General features: G+C 39.2%; 1 protein-coding gene across 1 annotated transcript in view; it reads right to left on the bottom strand.

Moving 5' to 3' along the window:
* The window catches only part of exoc6b (exocyst complex component 6B), a 58,216-nt gene that overhangs the window by 13,916 nt on the left and 24,253 nt on the right, over positions 1-20,047 (bottom strand). The window contains exons 16-20 of the mRNA XM_053859730.1: positions 18,992-19,103; positions 18,214-18,348; positions 17,948-18,136; positions 8,777-8,918; positions 6,650-6,723 (exon numbers count right to left, since the gene is read on the bottom strand). Coding sequence (XP_053715705.1) covers positions 6,650-6,723; positions 8,777-8,918; positions 17,948-18,136; positions 18,214-18,348; positions 18,992-19,103 — 652 coding nt within the window. The remainder of the gene's footprint in view (positions 1-6,649; positions 6,724-8,776; positions 8,919-17,947; positions 18,137-18,213; positions 18,349-18,991; positions 19,104-20,047) is intronic.

The following is a 20,047-nucleotide window of genomic DNA, read 5'->3' as shown; positions in this document are numbered from 1 at the left end:
TCCATAAAAACTATAAATGCAATTGAAAAAACTGTTTAAAAAATTGTAAGAAAATCAAAAACTTGATTTTTTTTCTCATCACCTGACTGTACTCAATTTAACTACATTAAAATTAAATGATACATACTAATGCTATCAATTCATCACAATTAAGGGAAACAAAATAAATGCAACTAAAACATCATGAATACATCATAAAAAAAATCAGCACTTGGAATCACTCACAAGAAAAATACAATTTAAGTTCACCTAGAGCTTAAATATAAGTCTGCTTCATTGTGAGTTTGTCACATCACTGGATAAACAGCTTGCTTACATCAACCAAGTCAGCGTGTACTTTCCTAGTTTGTGCGTCTCTCTAACTTCACCAATAGATCGGCAGGCGAGCATTTAGATGTCCATCTGCAGCTCGTCGTCCCTTCGTGCTCTTTCTTCCGAACTCATCCCGCTCTTTCACCCCTCTATTCATCCCCCCTTCTGCGCCTGGTCAATCGCATGAAGGGAAGTGTCAGTCTCCCGATGAGAGAGAGGGAAAGTGAGGTTGTGCGACAGCGGAGAGAGAAAAAGACCACCCTCTACGTCCATTTCACCCACCATATCACTTTCACCTGACTGAACTCTTTCAATCTGAATCGCTCGGTTTTTGCTCCGCTCTGTCAACATTTTCACGCATTCATGTCTGACTTCCTCACTCACGAATTCCAGCCAAGTTTTCTTCATTTGGGGGGGAAAGCCCCGCTCTCTTTTCTCCAGCCACCTACCTACCATTTCATCATCTATTTTCTATCAATACCTCACTCACTCATTTCTGTCTGTGTATTGGTGGTGAAGGTCAACCTGCAACAGATGGGGTCAGCTCTGCACAGATAGAGGTCCTTGATGAACCTGACACACACTCCACCGTGGCAGCTGTTCCACTGTGACCACAGAACCGAGGAATGTGACAGTAGCAGATTTTCTGTCTGAGTCTATTTCCCTGACCTCGTCCTGTCCTCATTCTCACCTCGATAATCCCAAAACGCTCCCTCAATTCATCATTGCACCACCCCCACACCTGAAGAGCCACAGGCAGCATAATTCAAGATATGAGATCACAACAATCCACTATTGGTAACAGGGTCCTAAAAGCAGAGGGGGACAATGAGGGATTTTTTTTTTCCAGGAGGTAAAAACTAATACTTCATATAAATAAGGAAACAAGACTGGCACTCAAGTGGAGAACAATAAAATAGCAAACACACACAAGTGAGCATATCCTTCTGACACAGGTGGTGTTTGTGTCAATCTTTTCACAGAACGATGAACTTTTCAAAAGAGAGACACTTGTACATTTTTAAGATCAAATACACCTCACCAGATTTAGTTTATTCTGTGTATCACAGAAAAAGTAACTCAACATTCTTCAATGTACATGATTTGAAAATGAGACAGCACTTCACTTATTGTTTTGGTAAATATATATGTACAAACATTTTAAACATTTAGACATAACTTAACATTGAAACTTCAACCTCAAAAAAATAAATCAATGTATATGAGATGCCCCTTACTTTGACAACCTATGCAATAATCAATTTAAATCCAATTAATTGCATTTCAAAAATTCTAAAAACACAAATGACGACAATATTATTATTATAATATGTAAACCCATAAACAACCATTTTAGAAGTGTGGGAATGTGGAAATAATAATAGTCATAATTAGATTACCTCTGAAAACTGAGATTTAGTGGTAAAAACCACTTACAAAATGCATGCAATCTCCACAAGAACCGACTTTAAACAAGCCTTAATTCCACACTCAGAAATTTTTAAGGTTCAAACCAATTATGTGTAAATATGGATTTTCGAGGCCATTTGTAATTACAAACAGGCCCACATTTGTTTGACAAAAGAAAGAAGATCTGCACAAAATCAACTGGATTACCATATCTCAGAGGCATCCCTTCACACCGGACTTCTAACCCTATTATTTGTGTCCTTCCTATACGGTTGGATTAGACTCGCTACCTCTTGAAATATGAGCAGGCTAAATGGTCCTCAAGCCCTGTCCCAACAATGAACCCTTTTAAAAAGTTGCTCAACTTAAAGTTCAGCTTTATCTGCCACCCATCTGTATCTGTTTATCAGCAAATCTGTTGAAAGGCAACAAACAGTCATTCATTGTCTGGAAAAGACATTGAAATAATCGTGGCAATTTTGAAGTCCAAAGAATTTAACGGAACATTTTTTTTTTCTTGAATAATAAAAGACAAGTAAGAAATATAAATATAGATCATACAGTCTTCACTTTCATAAAGAATTGGTTTCCATTTTCATTGAAGTAAATGGGTGTTAAGATATGTTAGTGTTAAGATGAGGACAGTTTCTCTCCTTATGGATGTCTCGCCTTTTCCCAGGCCTGTCCCTTACTACAACACACACCCACAGTGAGTCCCAGCCAGAGAGGGGAGCCGCTTTTCTGTTAGTTCTTAATCCATAATGGCTACGCTTTACGTTGTCATGCTGGGACATGTCGCTTTTGGACAGGGAATCTTTTGGGGTCTGAACTCACGAACTCAGATGGAGGGCAAAAAGGCCTTAAAGCAAGTCCGAGTGTGATATGTACAAATGGAACTGAATAGGTGAACCAATGCAAAAAAAAAGGGAATAAGGATTGAAAATAGACAATTCCTTTATTTAATGATGCACAATAATAAAAAATATATATATTTTAATAAATAAAACAAATAAAAAATATCAATGGATCAGAGTAAGACAAGGGAACTCAATTAAAAATCAAGCAAAAGCAGACACAGAGGAACTATGATAACATATACAGATGCAGCAGCTGATGTAAAAGGCTGTCAAATGTATTAAACATAATATAGCTCAAACAGGAAGAATGGAACACAAAAACTGGAAGTGTTATGATAACAGACATGGAATTTCCAAAAATTATTAACCGAAAACATCTAAAATATATCTGAAAAGGGAATGGGAATAACAAAAACAACAACAACAACAATAATAATTAATTATTATTATTGTTGTTGTGATTAGAATTACAACCATCAATATATTATGATTATAATTACAATAACTTATAATAAATTACAATATAATAAATATACATATCACTTCCATCCAAACTGTGCTTCTAATGAGTACGTCATAAGGATTTCATGAGGTCAACTACACAGTTTTCAAACCTTAATTTAAATCTATATAGTTACACAATTTTGATATATCAGCTAATGATATTGGATGGAAACATTATCATGCTCAGTTTTGTTAGTGATGTCCCTGTTTCATGATTATCATAATTTTATTTATGCTATTTTTGACTATAATCGATCACACTTCAATACTAGAGATAGGACGAGGTTGCAAAGTTTTCTCATCTAATTATTGATAGTCATTTTGATAAGAAATGCTCTGCAGAGAATTTGAAAGTGAAAAGTAAGGAACGCTTATCATTTAAATTCTCTGATATTATCACATATGTAGTTTACTGGGAGTATGGAGTAAATATCGGACAATATCAAATATGAAGCCTGGGATGTGCATTTTTGTTTTCTGGACTCATATAGTGAATCACGATACCTTATAAAGGAACTAAGAAAAAAAACCAATGTGAGTAATGCAAACATATTTGCTGAAAAACTAAGAATATAATGATCATAAAATTATAGTAAAAACAAAAATCAATAAATTTAAAAAAATGGAATATATGAAAACATTCACAAGTTTAATAAATAAATAAATGTGGGGCACAGTAATTGCTTCAACTGCCATGTCTGACTGTGTGTGTTCCGGGGAACTCCTGTAATGGCCCAATCCCAGGACCCCGGAACCTTCAAGAACACCGGGACCTTAGCCCACAACAAACAGCCCCGTCAGCTTGATTTATCGACCATTCACCAGCAGGTCACACATATAAAAAATAAATAAATAAAAATAATAGGCTCATATGCCAAAGGGATCTGTGCGTGTGTACGGCCCGGTTGAAAGCCCAACGGCTGACAGGTAGACATGACAAATTTGCCTTCACACACTCAAAATAATGCCGATCTGACACACACAGAGAAGCACTCAGGCAGATGTGTACACACAAGTTAGGTATGAAAGCGCAAGAGGCGGGAGGAATTCTTTTGATATGATAAGAATGGGTGCAAAAACAATGCATGAGTTGAAGAAAGAAAGAAATGAAAGACTCTAGCGAAGCGATCGAGTCAACCGATTCCAACTACGAAGGCGAGAAGATATAACGTAAGGAAAAGAGGCTTGCGAAGAGGAGAAGCGAAGGGAAAGCACTAGTGAATCTAACAGAAATAAAGGGGAATAAATGGATAACAGATTTCAAGTATACATGGATGCAGGATCAATGCAATTTTTTTCTCCTCATCTTTTTGCCCTTTCTTCTCCTCCTCTCAGCCAGTGAACAAGAGGCACTGCATCATCCCGACAGGCAGAGAAAGAGAAGAGAAGGAGAGAGAAAGAGAGATTGTGACGGAGGGATAAAGGGCTATCCGTCTCTGTCTGTCACCTCATTCATCGTCCCCTGCTCCGTCCTGCCGCCCCATCCGTCATCCGCTGTCACGCACCAAAATACGGACACACACTTCCCAACAACTTTCACACACTCAACAAACACACTCAAAGATATGCACAAACATTGATTCGCTGTCCGGCCTGTTTCACACATTCACTGCAATGAACACTGGTTTCATAGATACACAAGCATGGGCACACATACACATGCGTGCACACACACTGACACACTATGGCAAATCATTCTATTGGGCTCTTCGCCCTGATTCGCACATATCTATGACGACCTCTCTAGAGTTTTGCACATCCAAGTTGGCGGACACAAAAAAAAACAAAACATGATGGCACCACCAGATCGCACAAATACGCTTTCAAACTTCCTTTCAGATGAAGTACACAACAACTCCCTCCTCGCAACATCCGGTACACTCAGTACGCATCAGAGCCATCCCGTTTTGGCTCTTCTTGCCTGATTCTGGTCTCCTTTTCCCAGGACCCCAAACCCAAAATGAGCCATTTCCTCCAACCATTTCACAGAGTTGAAAATGAAGAAAACGGTGCCACAGAAAGTCACAACAATATCAACCGTGTTGGTGAAAGAGGATCACAGGTGTTCAAGCAGTAGAGTTTCTATGGATAAAACATGCAGATCCTGTGCTACTATGTGGCATCATCTTCAGTTCAAATTTTTAAACTGAATCATGTACTGTAGTTTGGGAAGATAATCAAGACCTGAGATTCATAACTGAGTCAGGAGCCATGCATGGTTCCAGAGTGCTAACTCCAAGATCCATTGTTTCAGGCTGGAAGGTCACATGTAGAGAGAAAAAAAGTTTCTAGTCTAGTATAAATATCAAAACTGCAACGCGTGTAGAAGCACGGAAATATATTGTGAAATTTTTCAAGTTCAAATCAAGTTTCAAGTCAGAGTGACATAAAAACATCTCCATTTGGTGCCATGCTTGATCCAAGTTGGGATCTCAGCTACACTGAACCCTCCAAAGGATATAAACTAGGTGACATCCTTATAAGTTATCAAAATCAATTACGTGACCCCAACTGTTTCAGCAAAGGACCTATTTCTTCTGATTGCACTCCTTTTTCATCACATGGTGTAACAAATTAATTTCCACAACATTTTGCTCTAGAAATAGAAATTGAATTGGGAAAAAAAAGACTGTATAGGAAAGAGAAGAGCACATACAGTTTCTCTGCACATTTGTATCTGATAATAAGTGAGAGGTCAGACAAAGATCATTTTGAAGGGTGGCAGGCATACTTCAGTTATCATGACGGAAAAGAGTTGATCATTTCACCTGGAAGTGTCCTAAACTGTTTCAACTGCTATTTTTGTATTAAAGCTGTTGTTTATTACTTTCTGAGTTGTAAAAAAATACCACTAACAAATGGCCAAGAAGGCAAAATGATAAAAAGATTTATTCTAATAATAGATGAAGAAAACACATTTTTGGTGTCTTGTTTATGTATATGGAGTCAAGACATTTATTTGTAATCTTTTTCCTATAGATTAGATGGTAGATTAAGAATGCATATCAAGCAAAAACCTTGTTACTGTTTATGTCATTCCATAAGACAGTAGAAATGTTAAGACAAGACAGTCAATTAAGCAATGTTTGACGAGTAAAGATCAATATCACTAACAAGTTTCAATGCTGCTAGTTATATGACATTGGTATCATGAGATATATTGACTTCAGTTCACTTCCAGAGAGAGTGGGTGGAAGAAAGTGGGTATTATTTTTAACCAAACATCACTTTAACCACTCAGGTGAGTCTGAAATGGTAGTGACATTGGGGTGGTTTATTGGACTATGACATACATGGAGCAGTTATAGGGGAAATACATAGTGATTGGGCATGTGAGTTTTAACCTTTCAATTTAACCCTTCATGATGGAAGTCATATTGTTGTGGAATACAAAAAGAAGAGAAGCACACAGAAGAGGAGGAGGAAGGGTTGAGAGGGTGGATGGGACGTAGGATGAAAAGGACAGAGGGGGAAGAGGCGGAGGCGAAAAAAGATAGTGGAATAAGAAAAGAAATTCAGAGACAGAGTAAACGAAGGAGAGGACCATGAGGGAGACAAAGACCTACTTGTCTCAAGTCACTGAAGGCCAGAAGCAACGTGTCACCCTGGAAGCCTGCGACCGGGCCGGCTCTGGCAAAACCTGTGGGAAAATACAAACCCGCCACCCCTCGGTCCTCCCCCAGAGAGAGGGAAGAGAGGAGGAGCAGGAGAGAGAAGAGAGTGAAAAACAGAATAATAAAAGACCTGGTCGCATTCGCTATGCATCGGGATAGATTGGCAGACAAATGACAGCCTTGGGAGGAGAAAGGAGGAAAGGGGTGAGGTGATGGGAGGGAGAAGTGGGAGGACTGGGTGTCAGAGTCATGTTGCTGCTTAGAAAGTGTGTGCATGTGTGTGTGTGTGTGTGTGTGTGTGTGTGTGTTTTTGTTGGTGTAATAAACTGGGTAAATAAAAGCATATATGTATTATTTTTTTTAAAGACGTCATTGAATGTGTTTTTAATTTATGAGGCTTTTCACAAAGCGAACATGACTTCATAAGTATGTGCGGGGACAGTTTTAACCTGTGGGTGATGCCTTGAGTTTGTGTGTCAGGGTCGTGTGGAGTGTGAGCTGGGGTCTTGGCGTCAGTTGGACCCGTAAACAAGCCGATTGAACGAGGGAACAAGAGAAAAGAAGGCTGCCGCGAAGAAGATGTGGAAAAAAAAAGCAGAAAGAGCAAGTCTGTAGCTAATCTCTTCAGCTTCTAGCACACACACTCGCACACACGCGTGCGCAACGATGATTACACGCCTGCCATCTTCAGTGACCCTGTGACACAGAGTGGGTCTTGAACTGTGATGCTATCTGCTTCCTTCTGTTCCCTTCTTTAAACAGTCGGCTTTTATCCTTTAACTTCATGCTTTTTAAGCATACAGTAAATTTTTATGAATGAAAAAAAATCATAAATGGAAGCACTGATCTCAAACATTTTCTGAAGCCACAGCAACAAAGAACATTGAGAATTGTGACAAATATGTTGTTTGACATGACATGTCATTTAGCAGCCATTTTATCTCAAACCACTTAAGGAAGTTTATTAACCATAATGGGGGGTTAAACCAAGAATAACACTTGAGTATGCATAGTTATAAGAGTCTTTTTTATTTGTTTTTTTGTAATGGCAAATGGCCACAAAAACATTTAATCCAAGAAAAATAAAAATAAAGCATCATTAGCCTACATGTTCAATGATTTAGCACTAGGAAAAGCAAGCAAATGTTTCATTGAATATCCTATCTACTCTCTTTACTCTTTACTAAGACACTCGGTTGCTAACTACATCCTCCCTGTACCTCCTCTCAACTGTAAATTACCTCTCCAACTTGAGTCACACATCAAAACTCCAGCATCTTTTATAAATGGCTTATTTCTGAAGCTGTCTTTAAGCTTGTGGTTTCCAGCTTCCATTCACCCACCATTATTTTCCCACCCTCATCACTGCATGGACCCATGCTTCCTATCCATTGAATCCTGACCTACCCCATACCTTGAACCTCTTTTTTTCGCCGTCTGCTGTGAATGAGTAACTCTGTAACCTCCTAACCTCTATGCAGCACTACACGCATGTCACCGCGCATCATGTCAGACAAACACACATACACAGACGGTGTGACCAACGCTGTGACTCTAAGAACCTTGATCATGTACAAACTGAGCCAACAACGCCTCACACTCATTCATTCCTCCCTCTCCTTTATCTGTGCATGCTTAAGTCCCGGGGAACAAGAAGGAGTAGGAGGGAGAGGAAGGAGTGAGGGGAGGGATGGGAAGTTGGGGAGAATAAGAAAGCAAGGAAACTGTTTCAAGAGCCAGAGCAGTTGGAAAAAAAGATCATGAGACGAACAGTTACATTTTAAAAATTCAAGGCATGAAAAGAAAACAATATATTTTTTTCAAAAGAAGACAATATTCAAACCACATATACACTGCTGGAACTGCTACATAATAGTGTCTTGACAGCGGTTATGAGAAACCCATTATTACATTAAGAATCGAAAGTCATAATCATCTATTTATTTCTGAACAAAATGTGAATGCTCAGAAAACACACAGCAAGTATGAAGTGGTGATTACAAAATTGTACGTAAATAAAAGAGGACCACTGAGGGAAGGGAATATATTAATGAAAGGTGTACTGTAATAGCCACTTACCCTCACACTCCTTGACATCAGTATCTAGCTGGTGCAGCGCTCCCATGGAGATCTGTTTGACCTCAGTGTCCAGCAGGAGTTGCATCAGTGAGGTGGAGATGTGTTTGCAGGCCGACATGCAAGCCGTCTGAGCCACCTTTCCCTGCGCAAGACAAGCACATATTACACTTAATATTATCAATGTCCACTGGAAGTAATGATATGTACATATGTGCGTTCAATATGTACATGTTTGGCATTTACATCTATGAGATTGCTGTGTGACCTTGAAACTTGCCAGTTAAAGAACTGGTACCTGGCATGAGTCTGATGATCTCAAGGTTTCTGCGTGTTAGAGGCGGCTTTTCCCTTCCTAGCAAAGTTCACTTAGATCTTTGTATCCTCCAAAGACCTCCACTACAATTTTCAACATTGTTGCAGTACTTAATATAAGTATGCTACAGTTGAGTACATCAAAAAAAAGGAAATTCAGTTAAACGGCGAAACATACACTCAAAGACACTAAATTAATTAAGTTAAAAAAATAAGGAAAAAAACAAACAGAACTGAACTTTTAAGAGATGAGCTATAAATCACCTAGAAATACTTAAGGATAGTAAGCACAAATGAACACTCAAGTTTAAACATGTGCACAATCACATGCAACAATTACTTGGGGTCCCTTTTGCCAGAGTTCAAAGTGTATAAGTGCAAATACTCATAGTCACACATAAAAGAGTGGTTGGATTCCAGGTGCAGTCACAATGATGAAGTAGCATAATAACAATGAAAGCGTTGGATGAGGAAGTGCATGACAATGCATTAATACTGGAACTACAATATGTGCTTTCGGTGGGATTGATGGAGTGTGTGCAAGCTTGTTTCGTATAGCAGTGTGAGCTCATTGCAGCCGGGATCTTGACCTCTACATCTGCATTCTCACAGAACTGTGCAGACCCGCGAAACGTTCAAAGGTCATTTGGGAGGAAGGGTGATGAAAGGCACCGGTACCAAGAATTATTCAACATTGCAGCGTAATACATTGTAGTACCGGAACATTGAGGAAAAAGGCACAGTTAAAATAAACTTCTGACCTTCATTTGTCTGTTTTGGGCAGGTTTTAAGCTAAAACATGAAAACGCTGCATCATGATGGGAATTTCATTCGCAGTGACAGCAAAAGAATGATCCTATTGAAGAGAGTGAAATATTCAGAGCAGATAGGTGTGAGTTGATGATTTTTAGACACAGGTTTGGATCCAGACTAAGTACACAAAACACTTGAAATAAGCCTCGGTAGAAAACTACTGGTGAATAAAAGACATAACTTGATAATATTGGTATAGAAGGGTAAAGGCTCAACCAGGTTATTTGGTGTTTGGAGGGGGAGAGTGATAGAAACATCTCAGACACTGAGAGACGACCACCGAAGAGAGTTGAGTGTACTTGCAACAGATGTTCAGAGTTCTTTCATATTTTTCTCATGTATTCGGCCTCCCTTCTAAAACTGCCTTATCTTGTCTTGTCTTTAATAACAGCACAGCAGCAGCTCCGCAATCCAGTTGCAGCTGTGAATGAATGTTGAAGACTCTCGAGCACAGTTCATTCAAAAGTCAACTCTGACCTAAAAGAGAAATCAAATTACATGCACAGCTCGCACGTGCATCCACACGTTTCAGAGGCTCACACCTAGACTGCCGGATATCCTCTGATCTGATTCAGGCCTATTTGCGACAACACACACACACACACAAAGGCAGACAGACCAGAGGTCAATTATAATAGGGGGAGATTGAGCGTGAAATGGGCTTACTCTATTTACATGTCCTGCCCCAGCTCTGACCGACACACACACACAAACATACAGGTAGGTCGTTTTGACAGAAATGGTGCTGTCACAGAGTTCAGTGCAGACAAGTGGAAACAATTAGCTTGGGGCACACAAGGGAAGAAGACATTCAAGGTGAGAAATGTGAATGAAGAGAGTAAGGACATGCAGCTAGTCGGAGGGTTTGGATCTCTACCCTGATGAGTCACTAAATGAGAAAAAAGTTAAATTAATGCGAAGGAGAGTTTGACACAAATTAAAATAAATATTTCTTTGTCCAAATAAAAGTTGATTGTTTGTTTGAGCGTACCAGAAAAGAACTGTAGAGTGCACCCTATCTTCTTCAACTCCTCCTTTATCAGTTCCAACTTCCATTACAAACACGCTTCAGTTGACGCGTTTTATGTCTCTTCATGTGTCCAAACCATCTGAGCCCGAAGCCTTTGTCTCTAATAATGGTGACCATAATCCTCATCAGTGAAAGTCCAGTTAGACAAAAAGCCAAGCTGATTTCTTTTTTTTTTCCTCTTGTCAATGTATCACATTCATCTTTAAATAAAATGCAAGTATTATCTCAGGCTGATGAAAACAATAGTTTGCTATTGTAACAAGAAAATAAACATCAGCAATGCTCTGAAAACAAGCAAAATGAAACACAATCTCTGCAAGTGTCAGGAGACGCCCTTCTCTATGAATTTTCCAACATCCCGCCCATTTATCTAATGAGGCGTTCATCAGAGAGCTCATTAAAAACTACTCAACCTCTAACGGCTGAACAAATAGAGCAAAAATTGGTCATAGAGGAGAAGAAGTGGCTCTGAGGAAAAGATGAGCGATGAATCAGCTAGGCCACAAAACACTCGGATAACACTAATCAAGAGGGGCGTGAACAAGACAAGGGAAAAAAATGAATGAAACAAAAGTCAAATACACACATGAACCAGTGGAACCCATTGACTATGCATGTTGTGCTGTCACTTAACTATTATTTGAATTGCAAATGTTTAAAGAAGTTCATTTAACACATGACAAATAAGTGAATTACCAGTTTGGAAGTTGCTAACATTGACAAAAAGGAGCCTGCATACACGGTTTTATACAGTATGTGCGGTATTTTCCAAGAAAAACTTTATCAATGAGCCACAGTTAACAGAGAATATGAGTGGCCAAAGGCAACCATGGCTCAACATTTGTATTTTTTAATTAACCTGCATGTGTGTGGGCTGACTCATGGGCTGCTCTGTCTTGGAAAGCTGCACATGTAGCTTCAGCTTCAGTCAAAATTAACCTTGACAGGTTATTTACAGTTGTGTGATCAGCTTTTGACAGTATAGCCACTGAGTACATGCCAAATTGCAAAATCAACACAAAGAGTTTGGATTATCATATTTTGAGGGAATATTCCCAAATATATGCCTGACCCTGAACTCGATCAGAACCCTCAGATGAAAGATTAAAAATTGACAAATTTTCCGGTCTAATCTGAGCCACATATGTTCAAGTGTTTAAAATAATAAAACATTGATATGCATCTCAATCAAACTGCGACTTGTTCGGAAATGTTCCCTCCTGGAATCCTCTCCAGCCGCATGCTTAAACCATGCGGAAAACACAACGGCACCGTAAGTCATGGCTTCTCAACACCACAGCGCAATGATTCACAACTCCTGGAAGGGATTTGACACGGTCTCTTATACGATCTGTATCAGCACAGAAACCTGCCAGTCACACAAGCAGTGAGTCGGAGCAGCCAAGAGTCGAAGTGGAATCACACCAACAATATCATATGATTATGGCTTGCTGCAACCCCAGTTCAACAACGGTGACACAGAATATGTGATTTCATTTCTCATAGCTGCACTCTGCAGGTGGCAACTTAAGAAGAGCACACGTTCAGTGCAGCAACTTTTGGAGAATTTACTTGGCCAAAATGTCAACATTTTGTCAAGTGTGTATATTTATATCTGTCACTGCAACTTGGAATGGCAGCTGAAGTTCTCTGACATTAGTGCAAAAATGTGACCTTTACTGGAGAAAATGTCATTGCAAAATGGGTTTGTAAAATCCGAAATATACAATATACAATGAATGATATTTGCGACAGTCGGTGTCTGATACGGCCACTTTAGTCACAAAAAACATTAGTTCCATGGTGTTTGTAAAAAAAAATATAGCAGGGTTAATGATGATGTAGTTAATTCATAGTACAGCTGTTTAGTGTTAATAGTGACATCAAAGTGAAATAGTTTTGTATTTACAGCCCTATATTTATGCAATATTAAACATTTTAACTGTACTATCTTCTGAATTGGGCTAATTCCAATTTCATTTGAATCGAAATGCAGATAATGAATAGAATTGCAGAAAATAATGACTTATTTATATCTTTTCATTCATACCATCAACATCCTGGAGGTTCTAATCATACCATCTACCCAAGTTAAAATCTTTCTATTTTTCAATGAAAACAATATCTAGGTTGTTGAAAATTCTACCTGTATATATTCAAATGGTATTTTTGCCAAAACACAAACCAGTCTCTCTTCAAATTACATGCAGTTTCGTGGAACTTTAGGTAACAACTCAGGGTTAAAGTTAAAGGGGTTAATGAGTGCATTCATGGGTTGGTTACTTTAATGACCAGGATACTCACCGGTAAGATAGCATGTTCTACAGGCATTCCCTGTGACAAAAGAACAACAATAACCGCACAATTTAGCAGTTGGGAAAAAAGAAAAGGTTTGACATTAGTGTTTTGAGAGCAAAAAAAGATGAAGCTGCATGCAGAAAGAAATTTCAGGGCATATGATCTTGACATAGGAGAGCCCTAGCCTCACCAATCCCTGTGGAGAATTTGGTTAGATGTGGATTCTTGGAGGTAAATTTGCTGCCAACTTTCTCAGTGTTCCACAGAAAAGTGATCAAGAAGCTTACATGGCATAAAAATGCATAAAGCACTGTGGTTTCTCTCCTAATTATCGTGTGGTTGTTTTTACTCCTGAGGCCCTTTCCATTCCTTGTTTTTTTTTTTTCTCAATGTAGACCAAATGAGATTTAGCTGCAGCTCTCAGCTTGGTCTTCTGGTAGCACTGGTGTTGGAAAAACAGCTTTTAAATCTGATACAGCTCCACAAATGTTGATGAACCAACTTATTTCAGACTTTCAGACTCACACTTTCAGTATGATGGAGAGTAGCATACTGTTGGGGATTAACACACTTAACAGTGCAAACTAGGAAGCACCCTTTTCTTTAATTAAATATAGTGAGACGATGCACAACTTTGCTAATCTTAAAAAGATTGTGTATTCCCAAGAAGTGTTCAGCTATCTATATTAGTTTAGTTTTGCACTATCCCAGCAAAGACAACCAGTCTCTGTAGTAAAGATGTATAGCATAGATCTCGCCAGGGGCCATTTTCTGTTGATCTTATAGGATTTTTTCTTCAATACTAAACCATTTTTGTCTAAACAAGTAAATAAGTATGATTACTCCCGTTACCATCAACACCAGGGGTCTCAAACTGATCCGCAGCGGGAGCAGGTTTTTGTTCCATCCAAAGAAGCACATATTGGTTAATCAACCAGGTGTCACATAATACTAGAAGCACCTGATTGGTGTCCTCTTCAACTGGTTCGGAACTTTTGAATGTAGATCTTCAAGTGGATGTAGGTGTTTTAAGTAAGAGGAAAAATGAAGAAAACATTGAAGAAGTGCATTAGGGCTGCCAACTCTCACGCATCTGGTGTCAGACTCGGCTTCTCAGACGTTCTCACAGCACACTTGCCCTGTCTCATGCATTTGTAGAATGACTACAGTGTGCAGTGACTACATGTGATAAATGTACTACGCAATACGCTACGCGCTACAGTGGTGAAGTGTTACAGCGCCGCTTTCTCCCAGTGTTTTGCTGTACTACTCAGTCAATCACACGGTTTCCACCAGGAGAGTCAACAAGCACGTCAAAAGGGTTCCAGAAATGGACTGAATTCTGCATTGCTTGGTTGGCACTCTAATTTAGAGACGATGTGAGCACTTTTTTTGGAGGGGGGTCTGGTTGGGGGTCTCAAGCCATTGCAGGGGGAACGCCAAATCCTACCGCACTCATTCACACCACAATTCAAAGAGAGAAATACAACTAGAGATGGGCAAAATTGACAAAAAAATTACCATGACAAATGTAATTTCAGCCATAACGATTATCTCGATAAATACATTTTAATTCTAATCAATTAATTCTCTTGAAACGCATTAGTGGAGTTTGTCTACAACTTCATTATTTGTTTATGTTTAATTAGAATACTTAACCAAGTGTAATTCAATGTTCCATGTCTCTCGTGACTCGTGTCTGCTCTGCCAGTTTTATTTAGGGGTTTAATTGAGCCATCTGTCTGCTGTATCTCATGTCTCTTAACAGTTTACTTGAACTATGGCCCCATCTGAACACACTTCTTAGATGCTATTGAAGAAATATTTGAAATAGTGTGAATAAATTATCATTTAGTCATATTCTATGCTCAAAATTATTATCCAAACTGACGAAAAACCTTTTCACAATTCTCTCCCCACAAATGGTTGTTTTTTTTATTGCCTCATTGAAGATTTCACTGGTACTTTGACCGTTTTAGAATTTGTTGATGGTCCCTAACTGATGCTGGGTCGTAGCATTCGTGCTGCCTGTGAGGACGTCGGAAGAGGACGTCGTCGCCAACACCAGAGCGAATGTCCATGGAATATCCAACTATTTTCAATACAGTGTTTCGCCGACGCGCAGTGGGAGACCTGCATGCTGCGACATGTGGAAAGGCAGACGGTCGTGTCAGGAAACCTATTAGGACCACTCCATCTAATAAAACAAACAATGATCCGGCGACTCAGAGTCGACCAGTGTCATCATCAAAAGTTTCCTGAATAAAAAAAATGTCACACGCCGGTGTCAGCTATCAAATGCCGTGGAGCTGAAGAGCACGCTCTCCTGGTCTTGTCTTACTAATGTATGCTAGGCCAATGCAGCGAGTGTCCTGCGTGTTTAGCGAATTCATTTCGTGGAGATCGTGTTTGGCGGTATATTGTGCATGATAAGTTTGATACAATGATGTGAATGCACAAACTCTGAAGACTGATTGCAACTAACTACAAAAAAGAGATCCTCAATAGCAGTTTGTAGTTGAAGTCATGTTCATGTTGAGTATTTAGAAGTTGGAACCAACAAGACAAGATCAACTTCATTAGAAGACTACTGAGACTGCTTGTAGAATTTGGCCCACGAGGTAAAAAAAAAAACAGTCTGGCCTCAGCCTCTTCTCTTCTCTTCTTCACACCCTAATGGAGCCACAACCGCAAACAACATTGTTGACCAAGACTTTTCATTGACCCTGCATTGGCACGGCCCATATTTTTTCACCAGCTGGAGTCACATTGATCCCAAACATCTGCACGTTTAGCAGCAAATACTGTTGAAAAAGTAGTCATAGAGTTACACTGTAATCATACACCATCGATTGACTGCAGTATAAGACAGCTGTGGCTGTTATTTATACAGCGTTTCGCCAGCACACATGCGCCCACCCCCCTGTCATCACTCTTCTAACGTTGTGATTGTGTGCATTGAATCAATAAATGTTTACAAAACTGCTTTTTTGGTAACCTGTTATCAAGAAAAATTCATAGTATTATTATAAAAAATGAAGAGTAAACGACACCATTACTACTACTCTTTTTTTTTTTTTTTCAAAATAATATCTTTCTTCTCTCGGCAAACCCAGATCTCCTTTCCATCAAGAGTATCTTATTCATTTCTGTGTAACTCTACACTTTTATATGATCACCTCTTATTTTAGAGGGTCATACCACCCAGCTTTTTAGATCCATAGTATCTGATCCACTTAGGAGGCCCCTCACAGTGTGTGTGACGGGGTCATGTCCGGGGCTCGTGGGGGTGCGGGAAAATCTCCTCAGAAGTGCTGGAAAACACTTGGTTGAGCCACCGTGTGTGCACGGCCTTATGGCCTTGTGACCTGCGTGGACCAAATCTGCACGTCTTAAAACCTCAAGAGTGTGAGAAGTATATTTGAGAGGCGTCCATGTACTTAAACAGTCGCAGAACAAATTAGACCAGACACATTTATTCAGCTTTAGAATCCTGTCTTGCACAATTAAGTTGTAAAGAAAATTCAAGTTGAAGTGAGAACAACTTAAAATAAATAGTAAAGATTTCTTCTATTAACATGATTTAACTTTTTTTTTACTGTTCCATTATTTTATTCTACTATTGAATAACTGTTATGGTAAAAGTTATATTTTTAAAAGATTGTCTACCATCAGGGATGAAGAAAATGCCTCCACTGATCCAAAAATTGCAGAATATTTACATACACATGACCTCTTAACGCTTAAGCCTTTTCGATGACAATCTAATTCATGACTTAAGTTCACTCTACTGTACATGTCTGAGGAGAGCATCACAAAACCTAAACCATGATTTACCTTCGGACACTCAGTCAATTTCAACACTGTTTTCGAGTCCCGTTGACAAACTTGAAATGTGTACCATGTCTCCTACAAGGAATTCATCTCCCTGCTATAGAGTCTGCTGTTAAGCTATTGCTGCTGACATGACCAGCTCACATCCTAATTAGTTCATAGGGCCCCATGTTGACCAGCTAACAAGCTTACGCCATAATGAACTAAAGCTGATTGTTCAGCCCTGTGAGGTTAACATGCAGCAAGGACATGGCAAGTGAGCTTATGATGTCCAGCAAGCACAAACCCATCTTTCACAAAACTTCTCGACCACTTTCAATAAAGGTTATTAATGTTACTTACCCACATGGCACACAAAGTAGGTTCTGACAAAAATATCAGCACAAATCTATGCTGCCTATTAAGTATCAGTTCACAATACAAACAAGAAAAACTATTTAAAAATGACCAAAATAGAAACAGAAAACGCTATTAGAGAAACTCACCTCATTATCATCTAAGCATTTGAACTTGGCAAGTATGTTTTGAAGAATCACAGGAAACAAACACCTAGACTATGTCCGCTTCTCAATACCTGTTACTTCTTTTGAAAAGAACAAGTTACTGTTCACTGTTATTGTTGTTGTTCGAGAACAAATGTTTTCCATACTGCACTTTTCTCATGTAAATTTATAAGCAATTGCAGTTATTACATAACATAGTTGTCATGTTTCCTCTCTTTATGCAGCAATGTATATGATGATTGAGGGTTGTATTAGGAAGTAAAGAGCATCACCTGTTGGTGACTGAGCATATCAACATCTGAAATGTAAGTGAATGTCAGTTTCTAGGTTCCTCTTCCAGGTTATGTGTGTGTCTGTGCATGCGTGTGCATGGATACTAACGGGCAAGTTGGTGAAGACGCTGAAGGTGCTATTCAGGAAAGCGATCAAGTCGATCAGATAGTCGCTCGGTTCCAGAGAGCCACTTGTCTGCACTTGGGCCATCCAGTCGTAATCGGCTAGCTGCAGGAACTGGTCAATCTTGGCATTCAGACTAGTGTAGATTTCTGCTTCAGCAGCGTGACGGGCGTCCTGCAAGAGGGCACGTTCCATTAAAAATAGTTTGAGCAAAGAATAAAATAAAGGATGTGGTATTACTCCGTATTAACCTTAAATGTAGAAGTCCCATATAACTTGGTGGTGTTTGCTGTGTCAGGAGGAACATTAGTGATGTTGGATATGAACTCCTCGAGGAAGTGGCAGCTCTGCTCCAGGTGTGTAGTGTTAATGATCACCTGCACCAACTGCAGCACAGCAAGCAGAATGAATGTTAATTCACCACACAATATTTAAAATATCAGAGGCAACAGGATTGGGTGCGAAAATGTGCAAGGTGTTTAATGGTCGAGACTTCAGAGTACTATCCCCACTGCGATTCTACGGAGCTATGCACCTAAGGTCACCAAAACCAGTCCAGATGGTCAGACAAATGACCACAAAAAATACATACTTCATGTATAGTTAATGCCATAGTCAAAAATTTGAATTTGAACTTTGGCTTAAGGTTGTACCACACCAGACTATGGCATCTTTTTTCTCCTCAAGATATAGTGCATACAGATGCCACTAATCGCTTCTATTCTTTTAGCTTTTTTTAAGTTATATTGATGTGTGTCTTTTTTTGTATCGCACACATTGTCAGTAAGACACAATGCAAACCAAAAAAATAAAATCAGTCAAATAAACTATATGGACAGATATATTCACTTCCTTTCCAACGAACAAATTAATAGCAGACAAAGTGAGTAAAATGCACTATTTTAAGGTAAAATCTCATGGAAACACAGTGTGTGACCTTCCTGAGCAAAGCTATTATAGATTTTCCCCAAAGAGATTGTCATAAGCTGATTTCTTTTTTTAATATTGGCCCACACACAAGCACAGCACCTCTGCCAGTCCGACATTCTTCTTCTTAATGGCATACTGCAGGCAGTGGCTTAGGGTTCTGGTCAACAACAGATTTGTCGACTTGCGGATCATGTCGTCTACCTCTGTGGAACTGGGGAAACACACACAAAAGCACATTTTTAATACGCCACACATAAACACAAAACTGTACAAAAGCGATTCTTTCCAGAGAGCATTAGAACGCCAGAATAAACAGTTAAACTGAGTTTCCCTGCCTGCAAACTCCCATTTGGGGGGAAAATAGTTTAAATGTCATCAGAGTTGGGCAATCAAATGATCCCCTTTAGTTGAAAGGCCACATTTTAACAAGACCACTTCAAACCGCTTTGCATCTATTTTCCCATTGCAACTGCAGTGGTTCTGCATAAATAGTCACAAGATGTAAACAGCATTTGTAATTTCATATTGGGACAAAGATATTCAGAATAGACAAGAATGCCACCAAAACTGAAAATACAGATTAAGAGACAAAGAAGATGATGAGAGAAACTTTGACTAAACTAGGCGAGAAGAGGTCAGAGGAGGAGGTTCGACTACATAAAAAAACTGAAGTGAAAACTGCACATTAGAATGAGGATAAGCAAAACCTTCCCCAAACAGTAATCTACAGCGGAGCGAGAGAACATGACAAGTGTCTTGGTTTCCCCGTTGCACAGGTTAAATAGTTACGAATCAGGCACAATTACAAATCCCTGACATGACTGTTATTTTTGGAAGGCTAACCAGCCAAAATTCTGAGCCATTATTGGCAGTGGACTGGGATTTTAAATTGCAAAATGTATCAAAGTGGCAAAGTCAATTTGGGATTGTTGCATAAATTCAAGCATTTTTGGAATTGAACGTATGATATATAAACAAGTGATTCTTCATGCGTACACGCATTATTTGAAAGCAGGTTAAAGATATCTTTATTACCAATTTGTCCTTTTGAATTTAATGGCGCACACACACACACACACACACACACACACACACACACACACACACACACACACACACACACACACACACACACACACACACACACACACACAC

Source organism: Synchiropus splendidus, chromosome 3, assembly GCF_027744825.2.
Source record: "Synchiropus splendidus isolate RoL2022-P1 chromosome 3, RoL_Sspl_1.0, whole genome shotgun sequence".
NCBI lineage: Eukaryota > Metazoa > Chordata > Actinopteri > Syngnathiformes > Callionymidae > Synchiropus > Synchiropus splendidus.
The sequence above is the reverse complement of the archived record's forward strand: the minus strand, read 5'-3'. Positions and strand labels throughout refer to the sequence as shown.